We start from the raw sequence: 16324 nt of genomic DNA, 5'->3' as shown, positions 1-16324 counted from the left end.
ACAGAAGTCATTTCTGGCGTTCCCCAAGGTTGAGTTATAGGTCCTTTGCTGTTTCTTATATACAGAATCGATTTGGGAGACATTCTGAGCAGCCTTATTAGGTTGTTTGCAGATGTCGCTGTCGCTAGTAAAGTCATCAGAAGATCAAAACAAATTGCAAAATGATTTAGAAAAGATATCTGTGCGGTGCAAAAATTGGCAATTGGCCCTATACAACAGAATGTGTGAGGTCATCCACATGAGTGGTAAAAGGAATCTGTTAAACTTCTGTTACATGATAAATCAATCAAATCTAAAGGGCATAAATTCAACTAAATACCTAGGAATTACAATTACGAACAACTTAAATTGGTAAGAGGACATAGAAAATGTTGTGGGCAAAGCTAGCCAAACAAGGTATGTTATTGGCAGGACACTTAGAAAATGTAACAGGTCCACTAAAAAGACTGCCTACATTACACTTGTCCATCCTCTTAGAATATTACTGCACGGTGTGGGATCCTTACCAAATAGGACTGATGGAGGACATAGAAAAAGTTCAAAGAAGGGCAGCATGTTTGGTTTTATCGCGAAATAGGGGAGAGAGTGTCATTGAAATGATACTGGATTTGTGGTGGCTTAATTAAAACAAAGGCTTTTTTCGTTGCGGTGGGATCTTCTCATGAAATTTCAATCACCAACTTTCTCATCTGAATGCGAAAATATTTTGTTGGCGCCAACATACATAGGGAGAAATGATCACCATAATAAAATAACGGAAATCAGAGCTCGCACCGAAAGATATAGGTGTTCATTTTTTCCACATGCTATATGAGACTGGAATAATGGAGAACTGTGAAGGTGGTTCAATGAATCCTCTGCCAGGCACATAAATGTGATTTGCAGAGTATCCGTGTAGATGAAGATGTAAATCCCCTTCTGTGCCATGTCCTCTTCAAAGTTTGTAGACCACTCTTCCTTGGAAAGAAAACTGTTAATGGTTTGGTGTACCTGGACATATGGCAGCAATGACCTGTGCCAAAATCACAGCAAGACGTTGGAGACTTCATTTTGCAAGATGCTGCTCCACCACACTTTCTGTTAGATTTCTATTACCTCAATGCTGAACTGCACCAGTGTCGGATTGGACCCCCCTCACACGAAAAAACAGAACATACTATACTGCACTTTTTGCTCACTATGTTGCCAACTGCTGAACAATCACATAAGTGTCTGAATCATTTCAGAGATACAGTTAAATAAAATACACTTTGATAAATCAAATCCACATCTTTCAAATTATAAGCTATGTGATACAAAATCTGTGTAAAGAAATTTCAAACACCATTGCAATATAGCAATAGCAGTGGCCGAAGCTTCTTTTTTATATAGCACTACTGCAAAAGTTAACCACAGAGTAATACCATGGTCACTGATCGACAGTGCAGTAACAAATAAACACAGAATATCATTCAAAATACATGATGAATTTTAATTCAGTTATACACCAGTATGTCCATCATGAATACGTTCTTTAAAAAGCACCCTGACCGAAAATGGACTTGGAGGAGCCCAAATTTCAGTGTCAAAAATGAGATAGACTTTATTCTGTCAAATATTCCGCAGATTGTAAAAGACGTATCAGTGCTAAATCAGTTCAACACTGGCAGTGATCACCGTCTTGTGAGAGCAAGGGTCGAACTCAATGTAAGAAATGAAAGGAGTAAACTTATGAAAGGGAAGAGAAGGGTAATCAACCTCGAAAACCTGGAAGAACATTCCTCAAAATTCCAAAAAGTCCTCCAAAGCAAGTTCCACGTAACTAAAGATTGTGATTTGGCGGAAATGATTGTTTCAAGTGCACAAGAAGTCGGTGGCCTATGCCAAAAAAATAAACAACCAAAGAAATTCAGTGCCAAAACTGAAACCCTTTTACAACAGAGGAGAGAAATGAAAATCCAAACCGATCGTGACATGGTGGCGTATTCCGAACTATGTAAGGCAGTGCGAAGAGAAATGAAAACTGACATACAGAAATTCACGGAAGACACCTTACGAGCAAGCTTGGAGAACAAGACAAGTTTAAAGTCAGCCAAACGCAAACTCACAATAGGTAAAAAGCAGATTATCGCACTCGATGGAAATGACAGTCGAATCACTGAAAAGGAGGCGGTTTTGAAGTTCATCAGAGACTTTTATAGCAATTTATATAGCAATCCAGAGGAAAATTTGAGTGTGTCTAATTTAAATGATATATCTAGTGTTCCAGATATACTCCCATCGGAAGTCAAGTGTGCTCTAGATAGCATGAAGAAGGGAACAGTGCCAGGTGATGATGAGCTCAGCGTTGACATCCTCAAACTGGCAGGAGAGGTAACAATAAATCACTTGGCAAAAGTATTTACTTCCTGCCTGCACTATGCTTCAATCCCACTATCGTGGAACAAGGCTAAGATTATTTTGATACACAAGAAAGGAAGTATTCACAATATTAAAAACTACCGTCCTATCAGCTTGCTCTCAATTTTGTACAAAATTTTTACAAAGATCTTGTTAAACCGAATTAGTTCCACCCTAGACTCAGCCCAACCTATAGAACAAGCTGGATTCCGAAGCAATTTTAGCACTATTGACCACATTCTGACCGTTAGTGAAGTGATAAGCAGAGCAAATGAATACCAACTGCCTCTCTGCATTGCCTTTGTTGACTTTGAAAAGGCATTTGACTCCGTTAGCCATGTAGCTGTCCTCCAAGCTTTGAGTGAGCAAGGAGTGGGAGCAGCATACATTGAAGTGCTCAGGAAAATCTACGAGAATTCTTCAGCTTATGTTAACATCGGCGAATCAACTCAAGAATTCCGCATCATGAGGGGTGCCAAGCAAGGCGATCCCATCTCCCCAAAACTGTTCTCTGCTGTATTGGAAATGGCTATGTCAAAGCTGAGCTGGGAAGGTAAGGGAATTAGAATTAATGGAAGAAGGCTTACCAACTTGAGATTTGCTGATGATATTGCCTTACTGGCCAAAGACTTTGCAGAGCTCCAAAACTTAGTTACAGATCTTGCATCGGAATGTCAGCTGGTTGGCTTGAACATGAACCTTTCCAAAACAAAAGTAATATCCAACAAATGGGTCCCAGCTGGAGATGTGAAAGTCAAGGACAGTCTACTAGAAGAGGTCAGTGAATATGTCTACCTTGGCCAGATTATAAATATGAAGGGAGACATAAGACCAGAAATCTATCAACGCATCAAGCTTGGCTGGCAAGCATTTGGGAAGAATTCAAAAGTATTCAGATCAAAAATGCCAGTAAATCTGAAGAAAGCAGTATTTGATCAATGCATTCTTCCTGTGATGACGTACGGATGCGAGACATGGACACTGAACTCATTCACAAAAGGGAAACTTAGGACAGCACAGAGAGCCATGGAGAGATCAATGCTGGGCTATACAAGAAAGGACAGGAAAAGGGCAGATGACATCCGGTCTGTGACGATGGTTAATGACATCTTAGAGAGAGTAGGTTCCTTGAAATGGCAGTGGGCTGGCCACGTCGCAAGAAGAAAAGACAACAGATGGACGAAGTTAGTACTGGAGTGGAGTCCGAGAGAGCACCGGAGGCCTAGAGGAAGACCACCAGACAGATGGGACAAAGACATCAAGAAGATCGCTGGTAAAACCTGGCAGAGAACTGCCCAAGACCGTCCCACTTGGAGAAGACTTCTGAAAGCCTACCTGAACCCACGACTCGAAGAGGCCACATCATCTAATGATTGAATTGGCTGATGATGATGATGATGATGATGATTCACAATGAAAGCATGTTGGAAGAATAAATCAGTTTTAATGACACAGAATTACTTGACTTAATTCTACAATGTGAAAAAATTAGATAATGTGACAGAAAAACTGACCAATTAGATCAGTTGGGCAACTAGCAGTGGAAATATGTTTTGCTAATTTTATACAAATTAACTTTAAACCAAAAATATTGTGACATGGAAAGATGTGCGAGGAATGCAAGTAATAGAAATGTGCTTTCTACAAGGAATCCTGGGTAAGACAAGAAGGGACAGGATAAGAAATGAAACAATACAAAATATGTAGAAGATCAATACTGTAAAAGAAACTACGGAGACAAATAGTCTGAAATAATTTGGCTGTATTAAAAGGTTGGAAGTAGGAAGACTGTCACAAAGAGATCTGAAAGGCTAGAATCTGAAAGAAGACCAATTAGAAGATCACGAACAAGATGGAAAGCACAGGAGAAAGATGATGTGAATCTAAGAGGACTACAATGGATTGTGGGAAAAAGAGAAGACTGGAAGAGGCTTTGCGAATATCATGCATAAGCAGAAACGTTTTGGGAAGAAGAAGAAGAAGAATGTAACAACCTCATAGTTTTGTACATGGGAAAAATTTCAGTTTCTCTATGACTTAAATTACTTGAATTTGAGATCTGTAGCAGTACCAAATACTTAATTTCAAAGACCTTAAGAACACACATTTAGAATACTAATGACAACGAACGAGAGATAAGCAAATAACACTTCAGGGAAAAACAGATGCTGTTTTCTCACAATGGTGGCAGCTGACAAACCCATTAGGAAGAAAGCATTTTCAAGACAGAGGTATGGTTACATAATTTAGAAAAATTTTACCATGCAGTTAACTTACTGGAAGAAATAATGTGAAATAAGCAAAATCAGAAATTAATCTGGATGCTAGCATCTGCTGTTTGAATGAAGAAGAAACCAACATGTAGATTAACCCAAAATAAGCAGTTTTAACAATGTCTCAGTAAACTCTGAACTAATATGAAGCATTAGAAGTTCACAGATACAATCGTCATTTACTTCACAGATAAACTGATTAGTCATAGCTTAGCCAATGATATAAATAAGCCTAGTCTCTTTTTTTAAATGTGGTACTCACCATCAGACACAGTTGTTCTCCTTGATGGTGATGACAAACGAGATGAAGCTACTGATGCAGGAACACTTACGTTAGTACTATCACCACCTTTGTTCATGCTTTCTGCCAACCAGTTGGAATATTTTTCAGTCTGATCAACAATAAAACTCAGGTGTTGATCTAATGCCTTTTTTCTTTTCTCTTCTAACCTTGTTTGCTGTTTATATTCAACTAACTGTAATAAATAGTAAAATTAAAACAAATTAAAAATATACAAGATCTCAGCAGCTATTACAATACATGTAATTTTTATAGCACAGAAGACAGAAAGGCAAGTATTTACTTTCACTTCCAGGCAGTGAAAGTAGAAGGCAGTTTCCTAAGTTCAAAAGGAAAATTCCAAAGCATATTCCTTTACAATTTAGGGACTGACAAAGAGTCCAAATCTCCCCCCCCCCCCCCCCCCCCCAATTCTCTCTATATTACCATTAACTGCAATTCAGTTCCAAGTTGGAAACTTTAGGAGTGTTATGGGGTTCAGACAAGGAAGTGTGGTATTGCCATTATTATATACAATGGTGATGGATTGAGCTGTGGCACCAATCACACTTGTGGCGAGTAAGTGGTCTTTGCTTCTGGTCAATATGTGGCATCTTCAGTGGTTGTCAGCAGAGGGCAGGCAGAAGATAAGTGGATGTAGAGGTATGCATGCACATCTAGAGCTCTCTGGTGACAATGCACTTAGAGTAATAACAAGTGGTAGTGCTTTGTCTGCAAGCAGTGTGAGCGCAGTGTTTTTGGCAAGACGCTCAGCTGTGTTTCAGGGCTTGGCATAGTGCATAAGACAACAGTACAGTGTGGATTGCATTTGACAACCGGTGGAAAACAACAAGGCTCAATCTCCTGTCAAGAGGTGTGAATCCTTCGGGAGGGTTGCTACCCAGGGGTATAGCAGTCAGATTCACCTCTACAGCTATATGCCTCGGGGGCATTGTGAGAACAGCACAACATTTGGGCTGTATGTTCAAAACTGCACTCAGACACACTGTGGTGGTATATGACCAGCTTACTTCAAGCAGACTGCATTGGTGTTAGAATGGTGAGCATTTGGCTTTACTAAGTTCTTTCAAGAAGTTATCTGCATTGTCTATGGAGCCTACCAGTCTATATCACACCAATTTCCAATCTGTCGTGTGGTGGTTATTAAGTGTTCACCAAGAGCGCAAAGAAACCAAAACTGTTTTTAAAATAACATGTACATCAAGTAATATGTTTTCTGTTGCCTTGAACATAGGGAAGTGTTGCCACTTATCAAAGATTGCTGTGTAATTCTCACCCGAGTGACAGGCAAACACTGTTACAATGAAGTTATAGTAACAGTTAAACAGTATTTCTTAGTTTCTGGCCTAGAAATTTCTTCAACCAATGGAAAATTATTTCAAGTAAAATACTTTAAAGTTAGTGGCTCATTCAGCTGTGGCTGTTGCGTAAAAGTACTTTTGGATCTTGAAGTTAGGGTAGTTTATTTTATTTTACGTGTATAAACGTTTTTGTGTTACAGGCAGCTTATTTATTATATTGTAAAAGTCTTGATAAAATAACCAGTTACATAAAGGCTTTGGTATATGATACAGTAAACAAAGGTGGTACGTTGGAGTCTTCATTTTATACAACAGAGAATCCTTGTATTTTATTTTCTTTAAAGAACTTCTTTTAAACATTGAATGTTATTGTCTTTAAGTTCATGCATCTTCACTGAGTTCTACAAGTCTTAATTGTTTGAAGAATTTATTCAAATAGCTTAAAGTTTTCAATAGTGAGTTTAATAATTGCTTTGGTTAGAGTTATTTTTAATTAAATTCATTCTGATAATAATTATTATTTCCTATGCAGACGTGTACTGTAAACCAAAAAGGTTATAGCTGTTGCCACATACTGAGTTTTTGAATATTTACATAAATTGTTTGAAGTATTGAGGTTTGTATTAAACTTCAACCACCTTACCATCTAGCTCACTAAAATTTCATGGATGAAATTGTGAAAGAGACAAAAGAAGTTCATTGAAAATGCGAGATGAAGTTACTGCTATCTGCTAACGATGCTGTGATGTGGGGAACCAGCAGTAATGAAGTACAAGAACAACTATACATACTAAATGAAAAAAACTGAGCAACATGGCATGAAAAGAAATGTGATGAAAAGTAAAGCTATGCTGTTAATCTAAGGGGATACAGGCAGGAAAGGACAAACTAATATTAAAGGACTGGAAATTGAAACTGCGGACAACTTTAAATAATTAGGAAGTGGCACAATGCAGAATGCAATGATGGCAGGTAGAATTTAGAAAAAAAGAGTACAACAAAGCAATGTGCTTTACCAGTGTGTGAGGGGCTGAGTCTGGGGAAGGGAGATGCCAATGAAGTGTAAGGAAGTGCTGTACGGGGTGTACATTACACCCAATATTGACATACGCACCGAAAACCTAGAAAATGACAAGAAGAGGCCACTGAAATCAAATTCTTAAGGATGTTAGGGAAAAACAAGATGAGACATAGTAAGAAATGAAAATTTCAGGAGGGAAATAGGAGAAAAAAAAGTTGAATGATAGAACTGAGAAGAGTATGTGAAAGATGGAAGAACACCAAAATGAATGATGGAAGCCAAGTTTCAGGGCAAGAGGCACACCCAGAGCACGACTGAAAACCACCATAAATGTCCCAACCCAGCCTGATGCCAGATTAAGGAGGAACAAGATGATGACAACAAACAATGTACACAGCTAGTAATCTAGAGAAGAAATTGGAATGTGAATGCTAAATAGAAAGATAAAACAGCGTCTGAAACATATGAAATATAAATTATAGTAGTAGTAGAAGACAAGACATAAATGCTGAAAATCAGTATACACAACTGGAAACAACAAAATGTGGCTACAACACTTCTTTCATTTATACAACACTTCTGAAAAATACACAATAGCATGAAACAACTATTCTGGTGAAACAATTATTCTTGCTGAGGCAAGAAGGGTAATAGCAAACACAGAAAACATCATTTCTCCTTCCCCCCTCCCCCGTGTGTGTGTGTGTGTGTGTGTGTGTGTGTGAGAGAGAGAGAGAGAGAGAGAGAGAGAGAGAGAGAGAGAGAGAGAGAGAGAGATAGACTGCTACTCGCCGTACAGAGGAGAGGTCACAGACAGGCACAATAAAAACAGTGCGGTACGTTTAAGTTTGCACCCAAAAGGCCTTCTTCCAAAGTAGAAAACATACACACACGTACAGAGCAAATGCACCTGATGGGGGAAGCAATCTGATGTGGGGGACCAAAGGAGAGAAGCAGAGTAGGGGAAAAACTTGTGGGTGCATTGGTGGAACAGAAGGCTATACAGTGCTGGAATGAGAGCAGGGAAGGGGATAGGCAGGTGAAGGACAGGGACTATGGGGCCGGGAGGGGAGGTTATGGGAACATAGGATACACTGCAGGGAGAATTCCCACCTGCGCAGTTCAGAAAGGCTAGTGTTGGTATGTACGATCCAGATGGTGCAGGCGGTGAAGGTGTCAATGATGTGAAGTATAGTGTATTGGACAGCATGTTCAGCAACTGAGTGGTCCAGCTCTCTTGGTCACAATTGGTCAGGGGGGATTCACGAGGACAGACAATTTGTCAGTTGAAATTTGCATTCTGCGATAAATGCGAATTCTGCATCAAAATGTAAAACCACCGAATTACTAATTAGATGCTGTTTCAAAGAAATTTTATCAAAATCAGCTATCATTGGATATAGTTTGCAACAGCTTAGTTTTCTGCATACAGTATCAAAAATGTAGGCAATTACTGGCATTGTATGTCATCTGCTGAAGCCCAATTCGGAAAGATAATGTGCACAAACTACTTGCAAAATAAAGTGTACAAATGCAACAATGTATCAATGCGCTCAATGATCAATTGCTGTGCCAGTTGTGAATGGCTGAATGGTCTGTTTAAGATACACATTGCTTAATGCAACATAGTACTTAACCATTGACATGGCATTTTATGAGAAAGACATGCACATGTTTGTTTGTTACCTAAAGCCCAAAAGATAGTATAATGCAGACAATTTTAACTCAGCAATTAGGTGGAGCATGTTTTGAACTATAGTTGCATCAAATATTGCTAGAGGTTGGGCCTGAACTATCTCATTAATGAGGTTGGGCCTGAACTACGTCATTAACAATACTCAGTTGACTTCAACAAACAATTGCGCGGTAACTGTCCCAGAATGCTTTATGTTGTGCATTGCTTGTTTTTTTCCCCTTAATCTGCAATAGTAAAGCGACTAATCCCATTCCATCACGGATTTTGATTACGACCCTTCCAACACCAGTAGAGATTGGTGATCCCTGTGAAAATGTATCAACTATGCTGTACGCTACTGCCCAGTGAAATGGAGGTGGACTTTGTTTCCCCGCACTGCCCCCTGTGGAGGTCAAAATTCTCATCTGTTTATGTTCGTTGCCATCTGCTACAAAGCCTACAGTGCCTGCCCGCTGCGCTATAGCGACTGGAAAACAAAATCTGTAACGTTTTTCAATTGTGCTGAAATTCTTCCCATAATGTTAAAATCAAGTTGCCGTATGCTCAGTTCTACTATTACGGTAAGTGCCTTGTCAGTTATGTCTGTAGCACTGTCAAAGCATGGATCGAAGATCTATGAATGTCCATGAAAGATCGAAGTTATAAGTCCACAGATATTTTGATCTTGAAATTGCGCGAGAAAAGACAAATAATGTACAGAAACACCTTCTATCGCAGATGCATTCACTTCAATGGCAGGAAAATGCTGCTGCTTTTCAACAGAGCAATCATTTTGGAAAGCTTAAATACAGCCAAATGAAGAAAACAAAGGCCATTTCGGAAGGAAAAGGTGTTGAAGTTTTTGGAAAAGCAAACATTCCAGTCAAAAATTTACCTACCAGCACTTTTTTTAACAGACAATTTCAAAGAACTAATAATTTGTTTGTCTTCATTCATGTAGCAAGACAACCATTTAAATTTATGCATCCAATCATTTATAAAGAAAATAGAAGCGAATTTCAACAAAAGTAGATGCAAACTTTGCAAAGAATTGATGCGAATGTTGCCAAAAATAAATGCTATGTTTTCCGGTTCCTACTCATAGCTCATATCCCTGCAATAGACCTTGGTGCAAGACCTGTCCCACACGTCTTCCTACTATCACCTACCCCACTCCAGTCACAAGCATATCCTATTCCATCAAAGATATTATTCTGCTGCAGGATAATGTCTGCCCACACGTTGCCAATGTTGTTTCGACTATGCTGCAGAAGTTTCACCGGGACATCATTGCAGATGCTCCGTACAGTCCCGACATCTCCCCATGCATTTTCCATATTTCTGGAGCCCTGAAGAAAGACATTCATGGCCGTCAACTTTCTTAGGATGTAGTGAGGCACACAACTTTTTTTCACCTGTCTCATTTTCATTTGATTGCCCCTTACATCTGTTAGTAAATGACAATATACTAACCAAAGAAAACAGTTTCAAATTTGATATTTGCTGCTGTGGAGAATAAAATAAGAGAAAATGTAGAAAATGAAGTGTGATTGTGGCAGGGATAAAATTAATAATTTTGCTCCAGTGTCACTGATTTCAATAAATAAATGAAGTCTTGATGCTTTCTCTTACACTTCAAAATGTACTGAGACAATACTGGCAATAAGGTAGCCATGAGTAGGGAAACTCTAAAGCGAAAACTCACACTTTTTCTGCAACCAAACAATGCAGAAGAAATAACAAAAATGTTTACTATATGCCACTTTTTGGTCATTCATTAAATGAATGTAACTATTATAATAAAACAAAGGGAGTTACACCAATCTCTGATGGTTGAGGGCAGAGCATATGAGATACCTGAGTGCTATAAATAATTAATACCTACGTAATGAATACCTGCAAACATATTTTTTAAACATGAGCATCAAACGTAACAATCAACATAATTTATGCTTAATCTTAAAATATAATGGTATGACAAAGAATATGAGCCAGAATTAAGAACTTTGACAAATCTGTTATAGTTATAGCTCAAATACAATGACTTTGTGATTGACAGACTGCAGTGCCAGAGAGCAGGGTTACATGCATGCAGAACATCACAGTTGAAAAGGCTCTGCATGTACCAACAGAAGAGACAATACAGCTAGCACATGCACCTCTAATGAGAACTATGTTTGTTTGGTGAATAACTCATAGTACTCAACTCACTGAAATATCAATCACAGAGTTTTTATGTAAGTATAATATGACAGGGCCCAAACAATCACATTCCAGTTAAAAAGAGATTATTAAAAATTTATATGCTAAAGGTAATAAGAACATCACACACAAATGTGATAAATTCCTAACACCCATATGCCAAACACATGAAATTAATATTCAAACATCACACAATGCAATGTTCAGTAAATTGGTGACTTGAGGAGAGAGAGAGAGAGAGAGAGAGATATGATATATGAGATTAAATAGAAATAAAGGTTAAAGGACATGTCGCAAGTTGTACGTGTTGTACTTGCGATCTCGTTATCATGTTCTTGTCTGCACCGAGAATAAGACACGCGCGGCGTATAATTCTGTTCAACACTTTATTTGGACGAAAAGTTTATTTAAGCTCACATAACAGCAAGAAAAACATTATGAAACATTTCCAGTGCAACGAATATTACCAGTTTTTTTGGTAATTAATGAGTAAAACCGTAACAGTAGCAGGAATACTAAAATAGTCAAAGCAAATTATTAAATTTATGGAGCGTGCACTGCAGCATGAAGAAAGTGTCTCACAGCACACCTGGTGGTCAGTGCATGAACCCTGTTGACATGCACCAGCCAATCAGCTGATTAACTGACATCTGTTTTGGCTGCTGCCCGACGTCGCTACAGACAATACAAACTACATACTAAAAGAATTATATACTAAAAGATGTGAAATCTGTGTGATACAACAATGAATAACATCTAATGACTATGAACTGTTGTTTCTGTTATTTAATAGTCACTGATTGTTGTCCTCCACAGATTATTTTGTATTTTACCTTCCCCGTAAAAACTGATTTTTAGAATGAACAGGCCTCTGACTGATCTCACATAGGCTTTTCCAAATGTAATATGGGGTTTTGATAGACAATCACAATGAAGAAAGCACGTCAACATTAAAATGTAAATTCGAAATAAAAAGTCTCGTTCTTGCTCGCTGGGGGACGGGCAACGAAAAAAAGTAAGGGAAAGTATATACAGTAGAATGGTAAATGTGGGCGCCGTGTGATTGATAAGGTAGCTGTGTCAGCCCCACAGGAATCCCTGTATCCTTACGAGTAAACAGAATCAGGAAGGCTTAAGTGGTGCAGGCTCATAAAGAGAATAACACATGATAGACAAAGATACATGACTTGAGGCTCCACGGAAAAGAACAAGAGGAAGACCAAGGGAGAGATGGAGGAAGGGAATGGGCGAGAGTGTTCTGAGAAGAGGAGAAGAATGGAGCAGAATTGTGGCAGAGTGTTAGTAATAGGACAGAGCAAAAGAGAAAGGCTTATGTGCAAAACAGATCTAGCCATTGACTAGAAACTACTGCTAATGATGAATCTGATTTTGCTACATCTCAATTTTTTAGTAAATTACTGAACTGGTTGTGTTTCACACAATAATAGGTTATCCAGTAAAGTTAACTTTGCTCTAAACAAAATACCAACAGCCTGAAACAAAATATTGGAATGATTCCATTCACATACCTTCTCAACATTTGCCCAAAATGTTTTTACTTCTTTTGCCATAAAACCAGCAATTTTCTTTAACCTAAGTTCTTGAATCTTTTCTGCTTTCTGAGCTTGAGCTTCCTTCTCCTGGAAATACTTCTGCACATTTCTGGCACACTGAAAGAATTGAAATATTATTAAAATAAGCACATATTACTATAGGGACATCTCAGTACACTTCTTAGACAACATACATAATTACATTCTCAAAATAAGAAACACATTTACTTGCTACCATAATGTGCATCCGCAGGCCTTTTCTTTTCTCAGATAGGTGCCAGCATTACATACTTTCAACAGCATAGAAATGGCATGTATTTTATGCGTGCTCGCTTTGTCCCATTTTTGGTAGGAATCTACTCATTATTTTTAGACTAACTGACTGACACAATAAGCCACCTCAGAGAGTGTATGTATTTTACTATTCCAGAAACAGTCACAGACATATTTTATTTTCTTACATGAAATATCCATAGCTGGTTTCCGCACAGCAAAGTATTACTGCCACACACAATTTCTGTAGAAGCTGCATTAAGCACAACCTTATCTTACCTAGAAATAGGGATCATTAGTTTTCTAAGCACAATACCTGAATCTTGCAGAGCCTTTTTTAAGGAATGTGTGTATGCTGTAACACAAATGCACTCACTGTACTGCAATTCTGAAATGTGCTTATTTTTCCACGCATTTGCACTAACACACAGAAACCGAAGAATCATGTGGACATCCCTCTACATTCCGCATAAAATGGAAATATTACTGCCGTTAAAAACCACTACCCTGACACTTGGTGCTGTAGCTTTCAAAAATTTCTCCTTGTGCTATCAATGCGATTTCCGGTAAATATGTCAAAGTTTTTGATCAATACTGAGATTGAGAAGCTTTTGAATAAACCGTTTGAAGATTCTGGGGCATTTTTGAAAGTGAATACATTGATTCTGCTTCCAAAAACAACTTTATTTCAGCATTACTGTTCCATGGTTCTACATTTTCTGGCTTGAGAAATCTGCTATGTAAGCTACATTTCCATTCTGTTTTCAAACGAAATTTCACCTCCAACAAGGCATAATATACTTCCTACTAATCAAGATACTTCTTCAAATGTAGTTTAGAGCCACCATGGAAGAAAAGTCATTCTAGAGTTGAAAAATCTTCAGGAGCAGACTTAGGATGGATGACATCAGACAAGGAACCATCATTGCCAGAGTTCAAAGGAGAGAGTGGATATGTTACAGAAGTGAATGACAGCTGTAGTTCTTTTGATATTTTTTAAAAAATTTGTTTCCCTGAAACAACAATAAACCACATCAAGGCGGAAACTAACAAGCATGTGAAAAGCATTGCAAATAAAATGAGAAGATGCAACAACATGAAACCCACAAGCAAGTGGAGCACATGAACTGGGGTAAAACTTCATGAAATGTATTTGTTCTTGTTGTTATAATCCATGTGTCAAGTAAAGAAAAAAGGATTGCATTATTAGAGATCTACAAATAACTTTGTTTCCACACCATTCTTTGCAGTTCTCTCCCATTTGCATGCAAATGACAATGCCTTACACAGTTCAAGAAATGAGGCTGATCATGATCCTATATGTAAAACCAGACATTTCTTGAATCACTTGCTTTCTCAGTTTTCAGGACTGTTTTCTTATGAACAAACCCTTACCACTGATGAAGATGCATGGGGATACGGACGAAGATTTTTTTTCCATGTCTATATAAAAAACAAGCTTGACAAATATGGTATCAAGCTTTACCTTACGTGATTCAAAGATAGGATATGCTTTATGCACTGAAGTTTACATGGATAAGGGCAGGAAGACATTCAGTCACAGCTCTTTTTCAGAGACTTCTATCCTGCTACTTCAACAAGGGACATACCATTTACAAGGACAGATATTAACCGTTCACAAGCTGTTTTTAATTTTCTGTGGCAGAATAAGACAATGATTGTGGGAACACGCATGCTAAACTGTAGAGGACTTTCTATACAAGGTGTAGTCAACAAAAAGCTAAGGAAAGTTGACTGTACATTTATGAGGAAGATATATCTGTTATGTCAGAACTGGATGGACACTAGATATGTTCTATACCTGTCAGCTCTTCACAAGATAACAAAAACAAGTAGAGATTCATAGCAAAACTGAGATGACACACAAGATCAAACCCAATGCCATTCTACCCTACAATCTCAACAAGACAAGTGTAAAGAGGAACGATCAACTCACGTCTTAATATCTTTTCAAAAGATGGCAAATGAAATGTTGGAAGAAACTATTTTTCCACCTTTTTCTTGTGGTGTCACCACCAGACACCACACTTGCTAGGTGGTAGCCTTTAAATTGGCCGCGGTCCAGTAGTACACGTCGGACCCGCGTGTCACCACTGTCAGTGATTGCGGACCGAGCGCCGCCACACGGCAGGTCTAGAGAGACTTCCTAGCACTCTCCCCAGTTGTACAGCTGACTTTGCTAGCGATGCTACACTGACAAATACGCTCTCATTTGCCGATCCGATAGTTAGCATAGCCTTCAGCTACGTCAATTGCTACGACCTAGCAAGGCGCCATTACCAGTTTATATTGAGATTGTTATTAACATATCAACAAGAGCGATGTACACCAATTATGGATTAAAGTTAAGTATTCCAAGATCTATGTACTTTATTTGCTACTATTAATTCCCTTAACTGTTCCAGACCTCACGCCAGTTTGCGTGAGCTTAAACGCGTGCCTTTCGGCTACCCGTCATTGTGGATTGGCTGTCTTGCCAGTCCACAACATTTCTAATGGTCGTGATGAACGGTTTCATTTTCTACTAAAAAAGTAGAAACAGGCTGGAAAAAGACTGCCATTTGGCAAACTGCTTCTGCAATTAGGTGAGGAGTTTCTGAAGAAAGGAGATATACATCAAAATATTGCTACTCCCCAAAATATGTGTAGCAACAGATTTCTGGGAAGCCATTTTGCTGACCAAATTCCTTCCACAGAAAAGGTGCATCCCACAAGTGTGTGCTAAGTTTCACAGAGAAAGCAAAACTATCCAGTGGAAAGTCTTCTAGAAAAGAGACAGTATGGTGGTGCCATAACTGTACAGTTTCACTATGCATCCCAGAGTGTTTTAAACTGTATTATACAAGGATAAATTATTGTTAACTGTAGTTAAAAAATCTACACAGATTTCTTTTTTCACTAAATATGTATTGAAATTTAAATAAAATATTGTGCTAAATTTGTAGTAAATGTGATTTATTTTGTAATTAGAATCTACAACCAGAAAATTTATCCATGTATGTACATAAGGTTGTAACAATGAAATGGTAAGCACTTGAAGAGATGCCAAAAATGCATGGGATTCTGTTACATGCGTGCTGCTCAGCACCTGGAATTAAATATGTATAATCTAATGATGGATATAAACTTTTAATGGAGCACTGTGATATGGCTGTTGCTAGGATGATGCACAAAGTCAGATCAAAAAGGAATGTCAACTGTGTATTACCCGTATGAGATTTGGGCAAATCAAAAGCACATTTGAAATTTTATTTGCCAAACAACAGAGGGACAAGGAGGCTTAAGAGTTACAGTGGGAAAAGGAGGGTGTCTTATAATATGTCAT

General features: G+C 38.3%; 1 protein-coding gene across 3 annotated transcripts in view; it reads right to left on the bottom strand.

Moving 5' to 3' along the window:
• The window catches only part of LOC124606851 (helicase domino), a 402945-nt gene that overhangs the window by 339256 nt on the left and 47365 nt on the right, over positions 1-16324 (bottom strand). For all 3 annotated transcript variants that reach the window (XM_047138941.1, XM_047138934.1, XM_047138951.1), the window contains 2 exons: positions 12682-12822; positions 4915-5128 (listed from right to left, as the gene is read on the bottom strand). In XM_047138941.1, coding sequence (XP_046994897.1) covers positions 4915-5128; positions 12682-12822 — 355 coding nt within the window. The remainder of the gene's footprint in view (positions 1-4914; positions 5129-12681; positions 12823-16324) is intronic.

The sequence above is a fragment of the Schistocerca americana genome, chromosome 1, assembly GCF_021461395.2.
Source record: "Schistocerca americana isolate TAMUIC-IGC-003095 chromosome 1, iqSchAmer2.1, whole genome shotgun sequence".
Lineage (NCBI taxonomy): Eukaryota > Metazoa > Arthropoda > Insecta > Orthoptera > Acrididae > Schistocerca > Schistocerca americana.
This window is presented reverse-complemented; position numbering and strand designations above follow the sequence as displayed.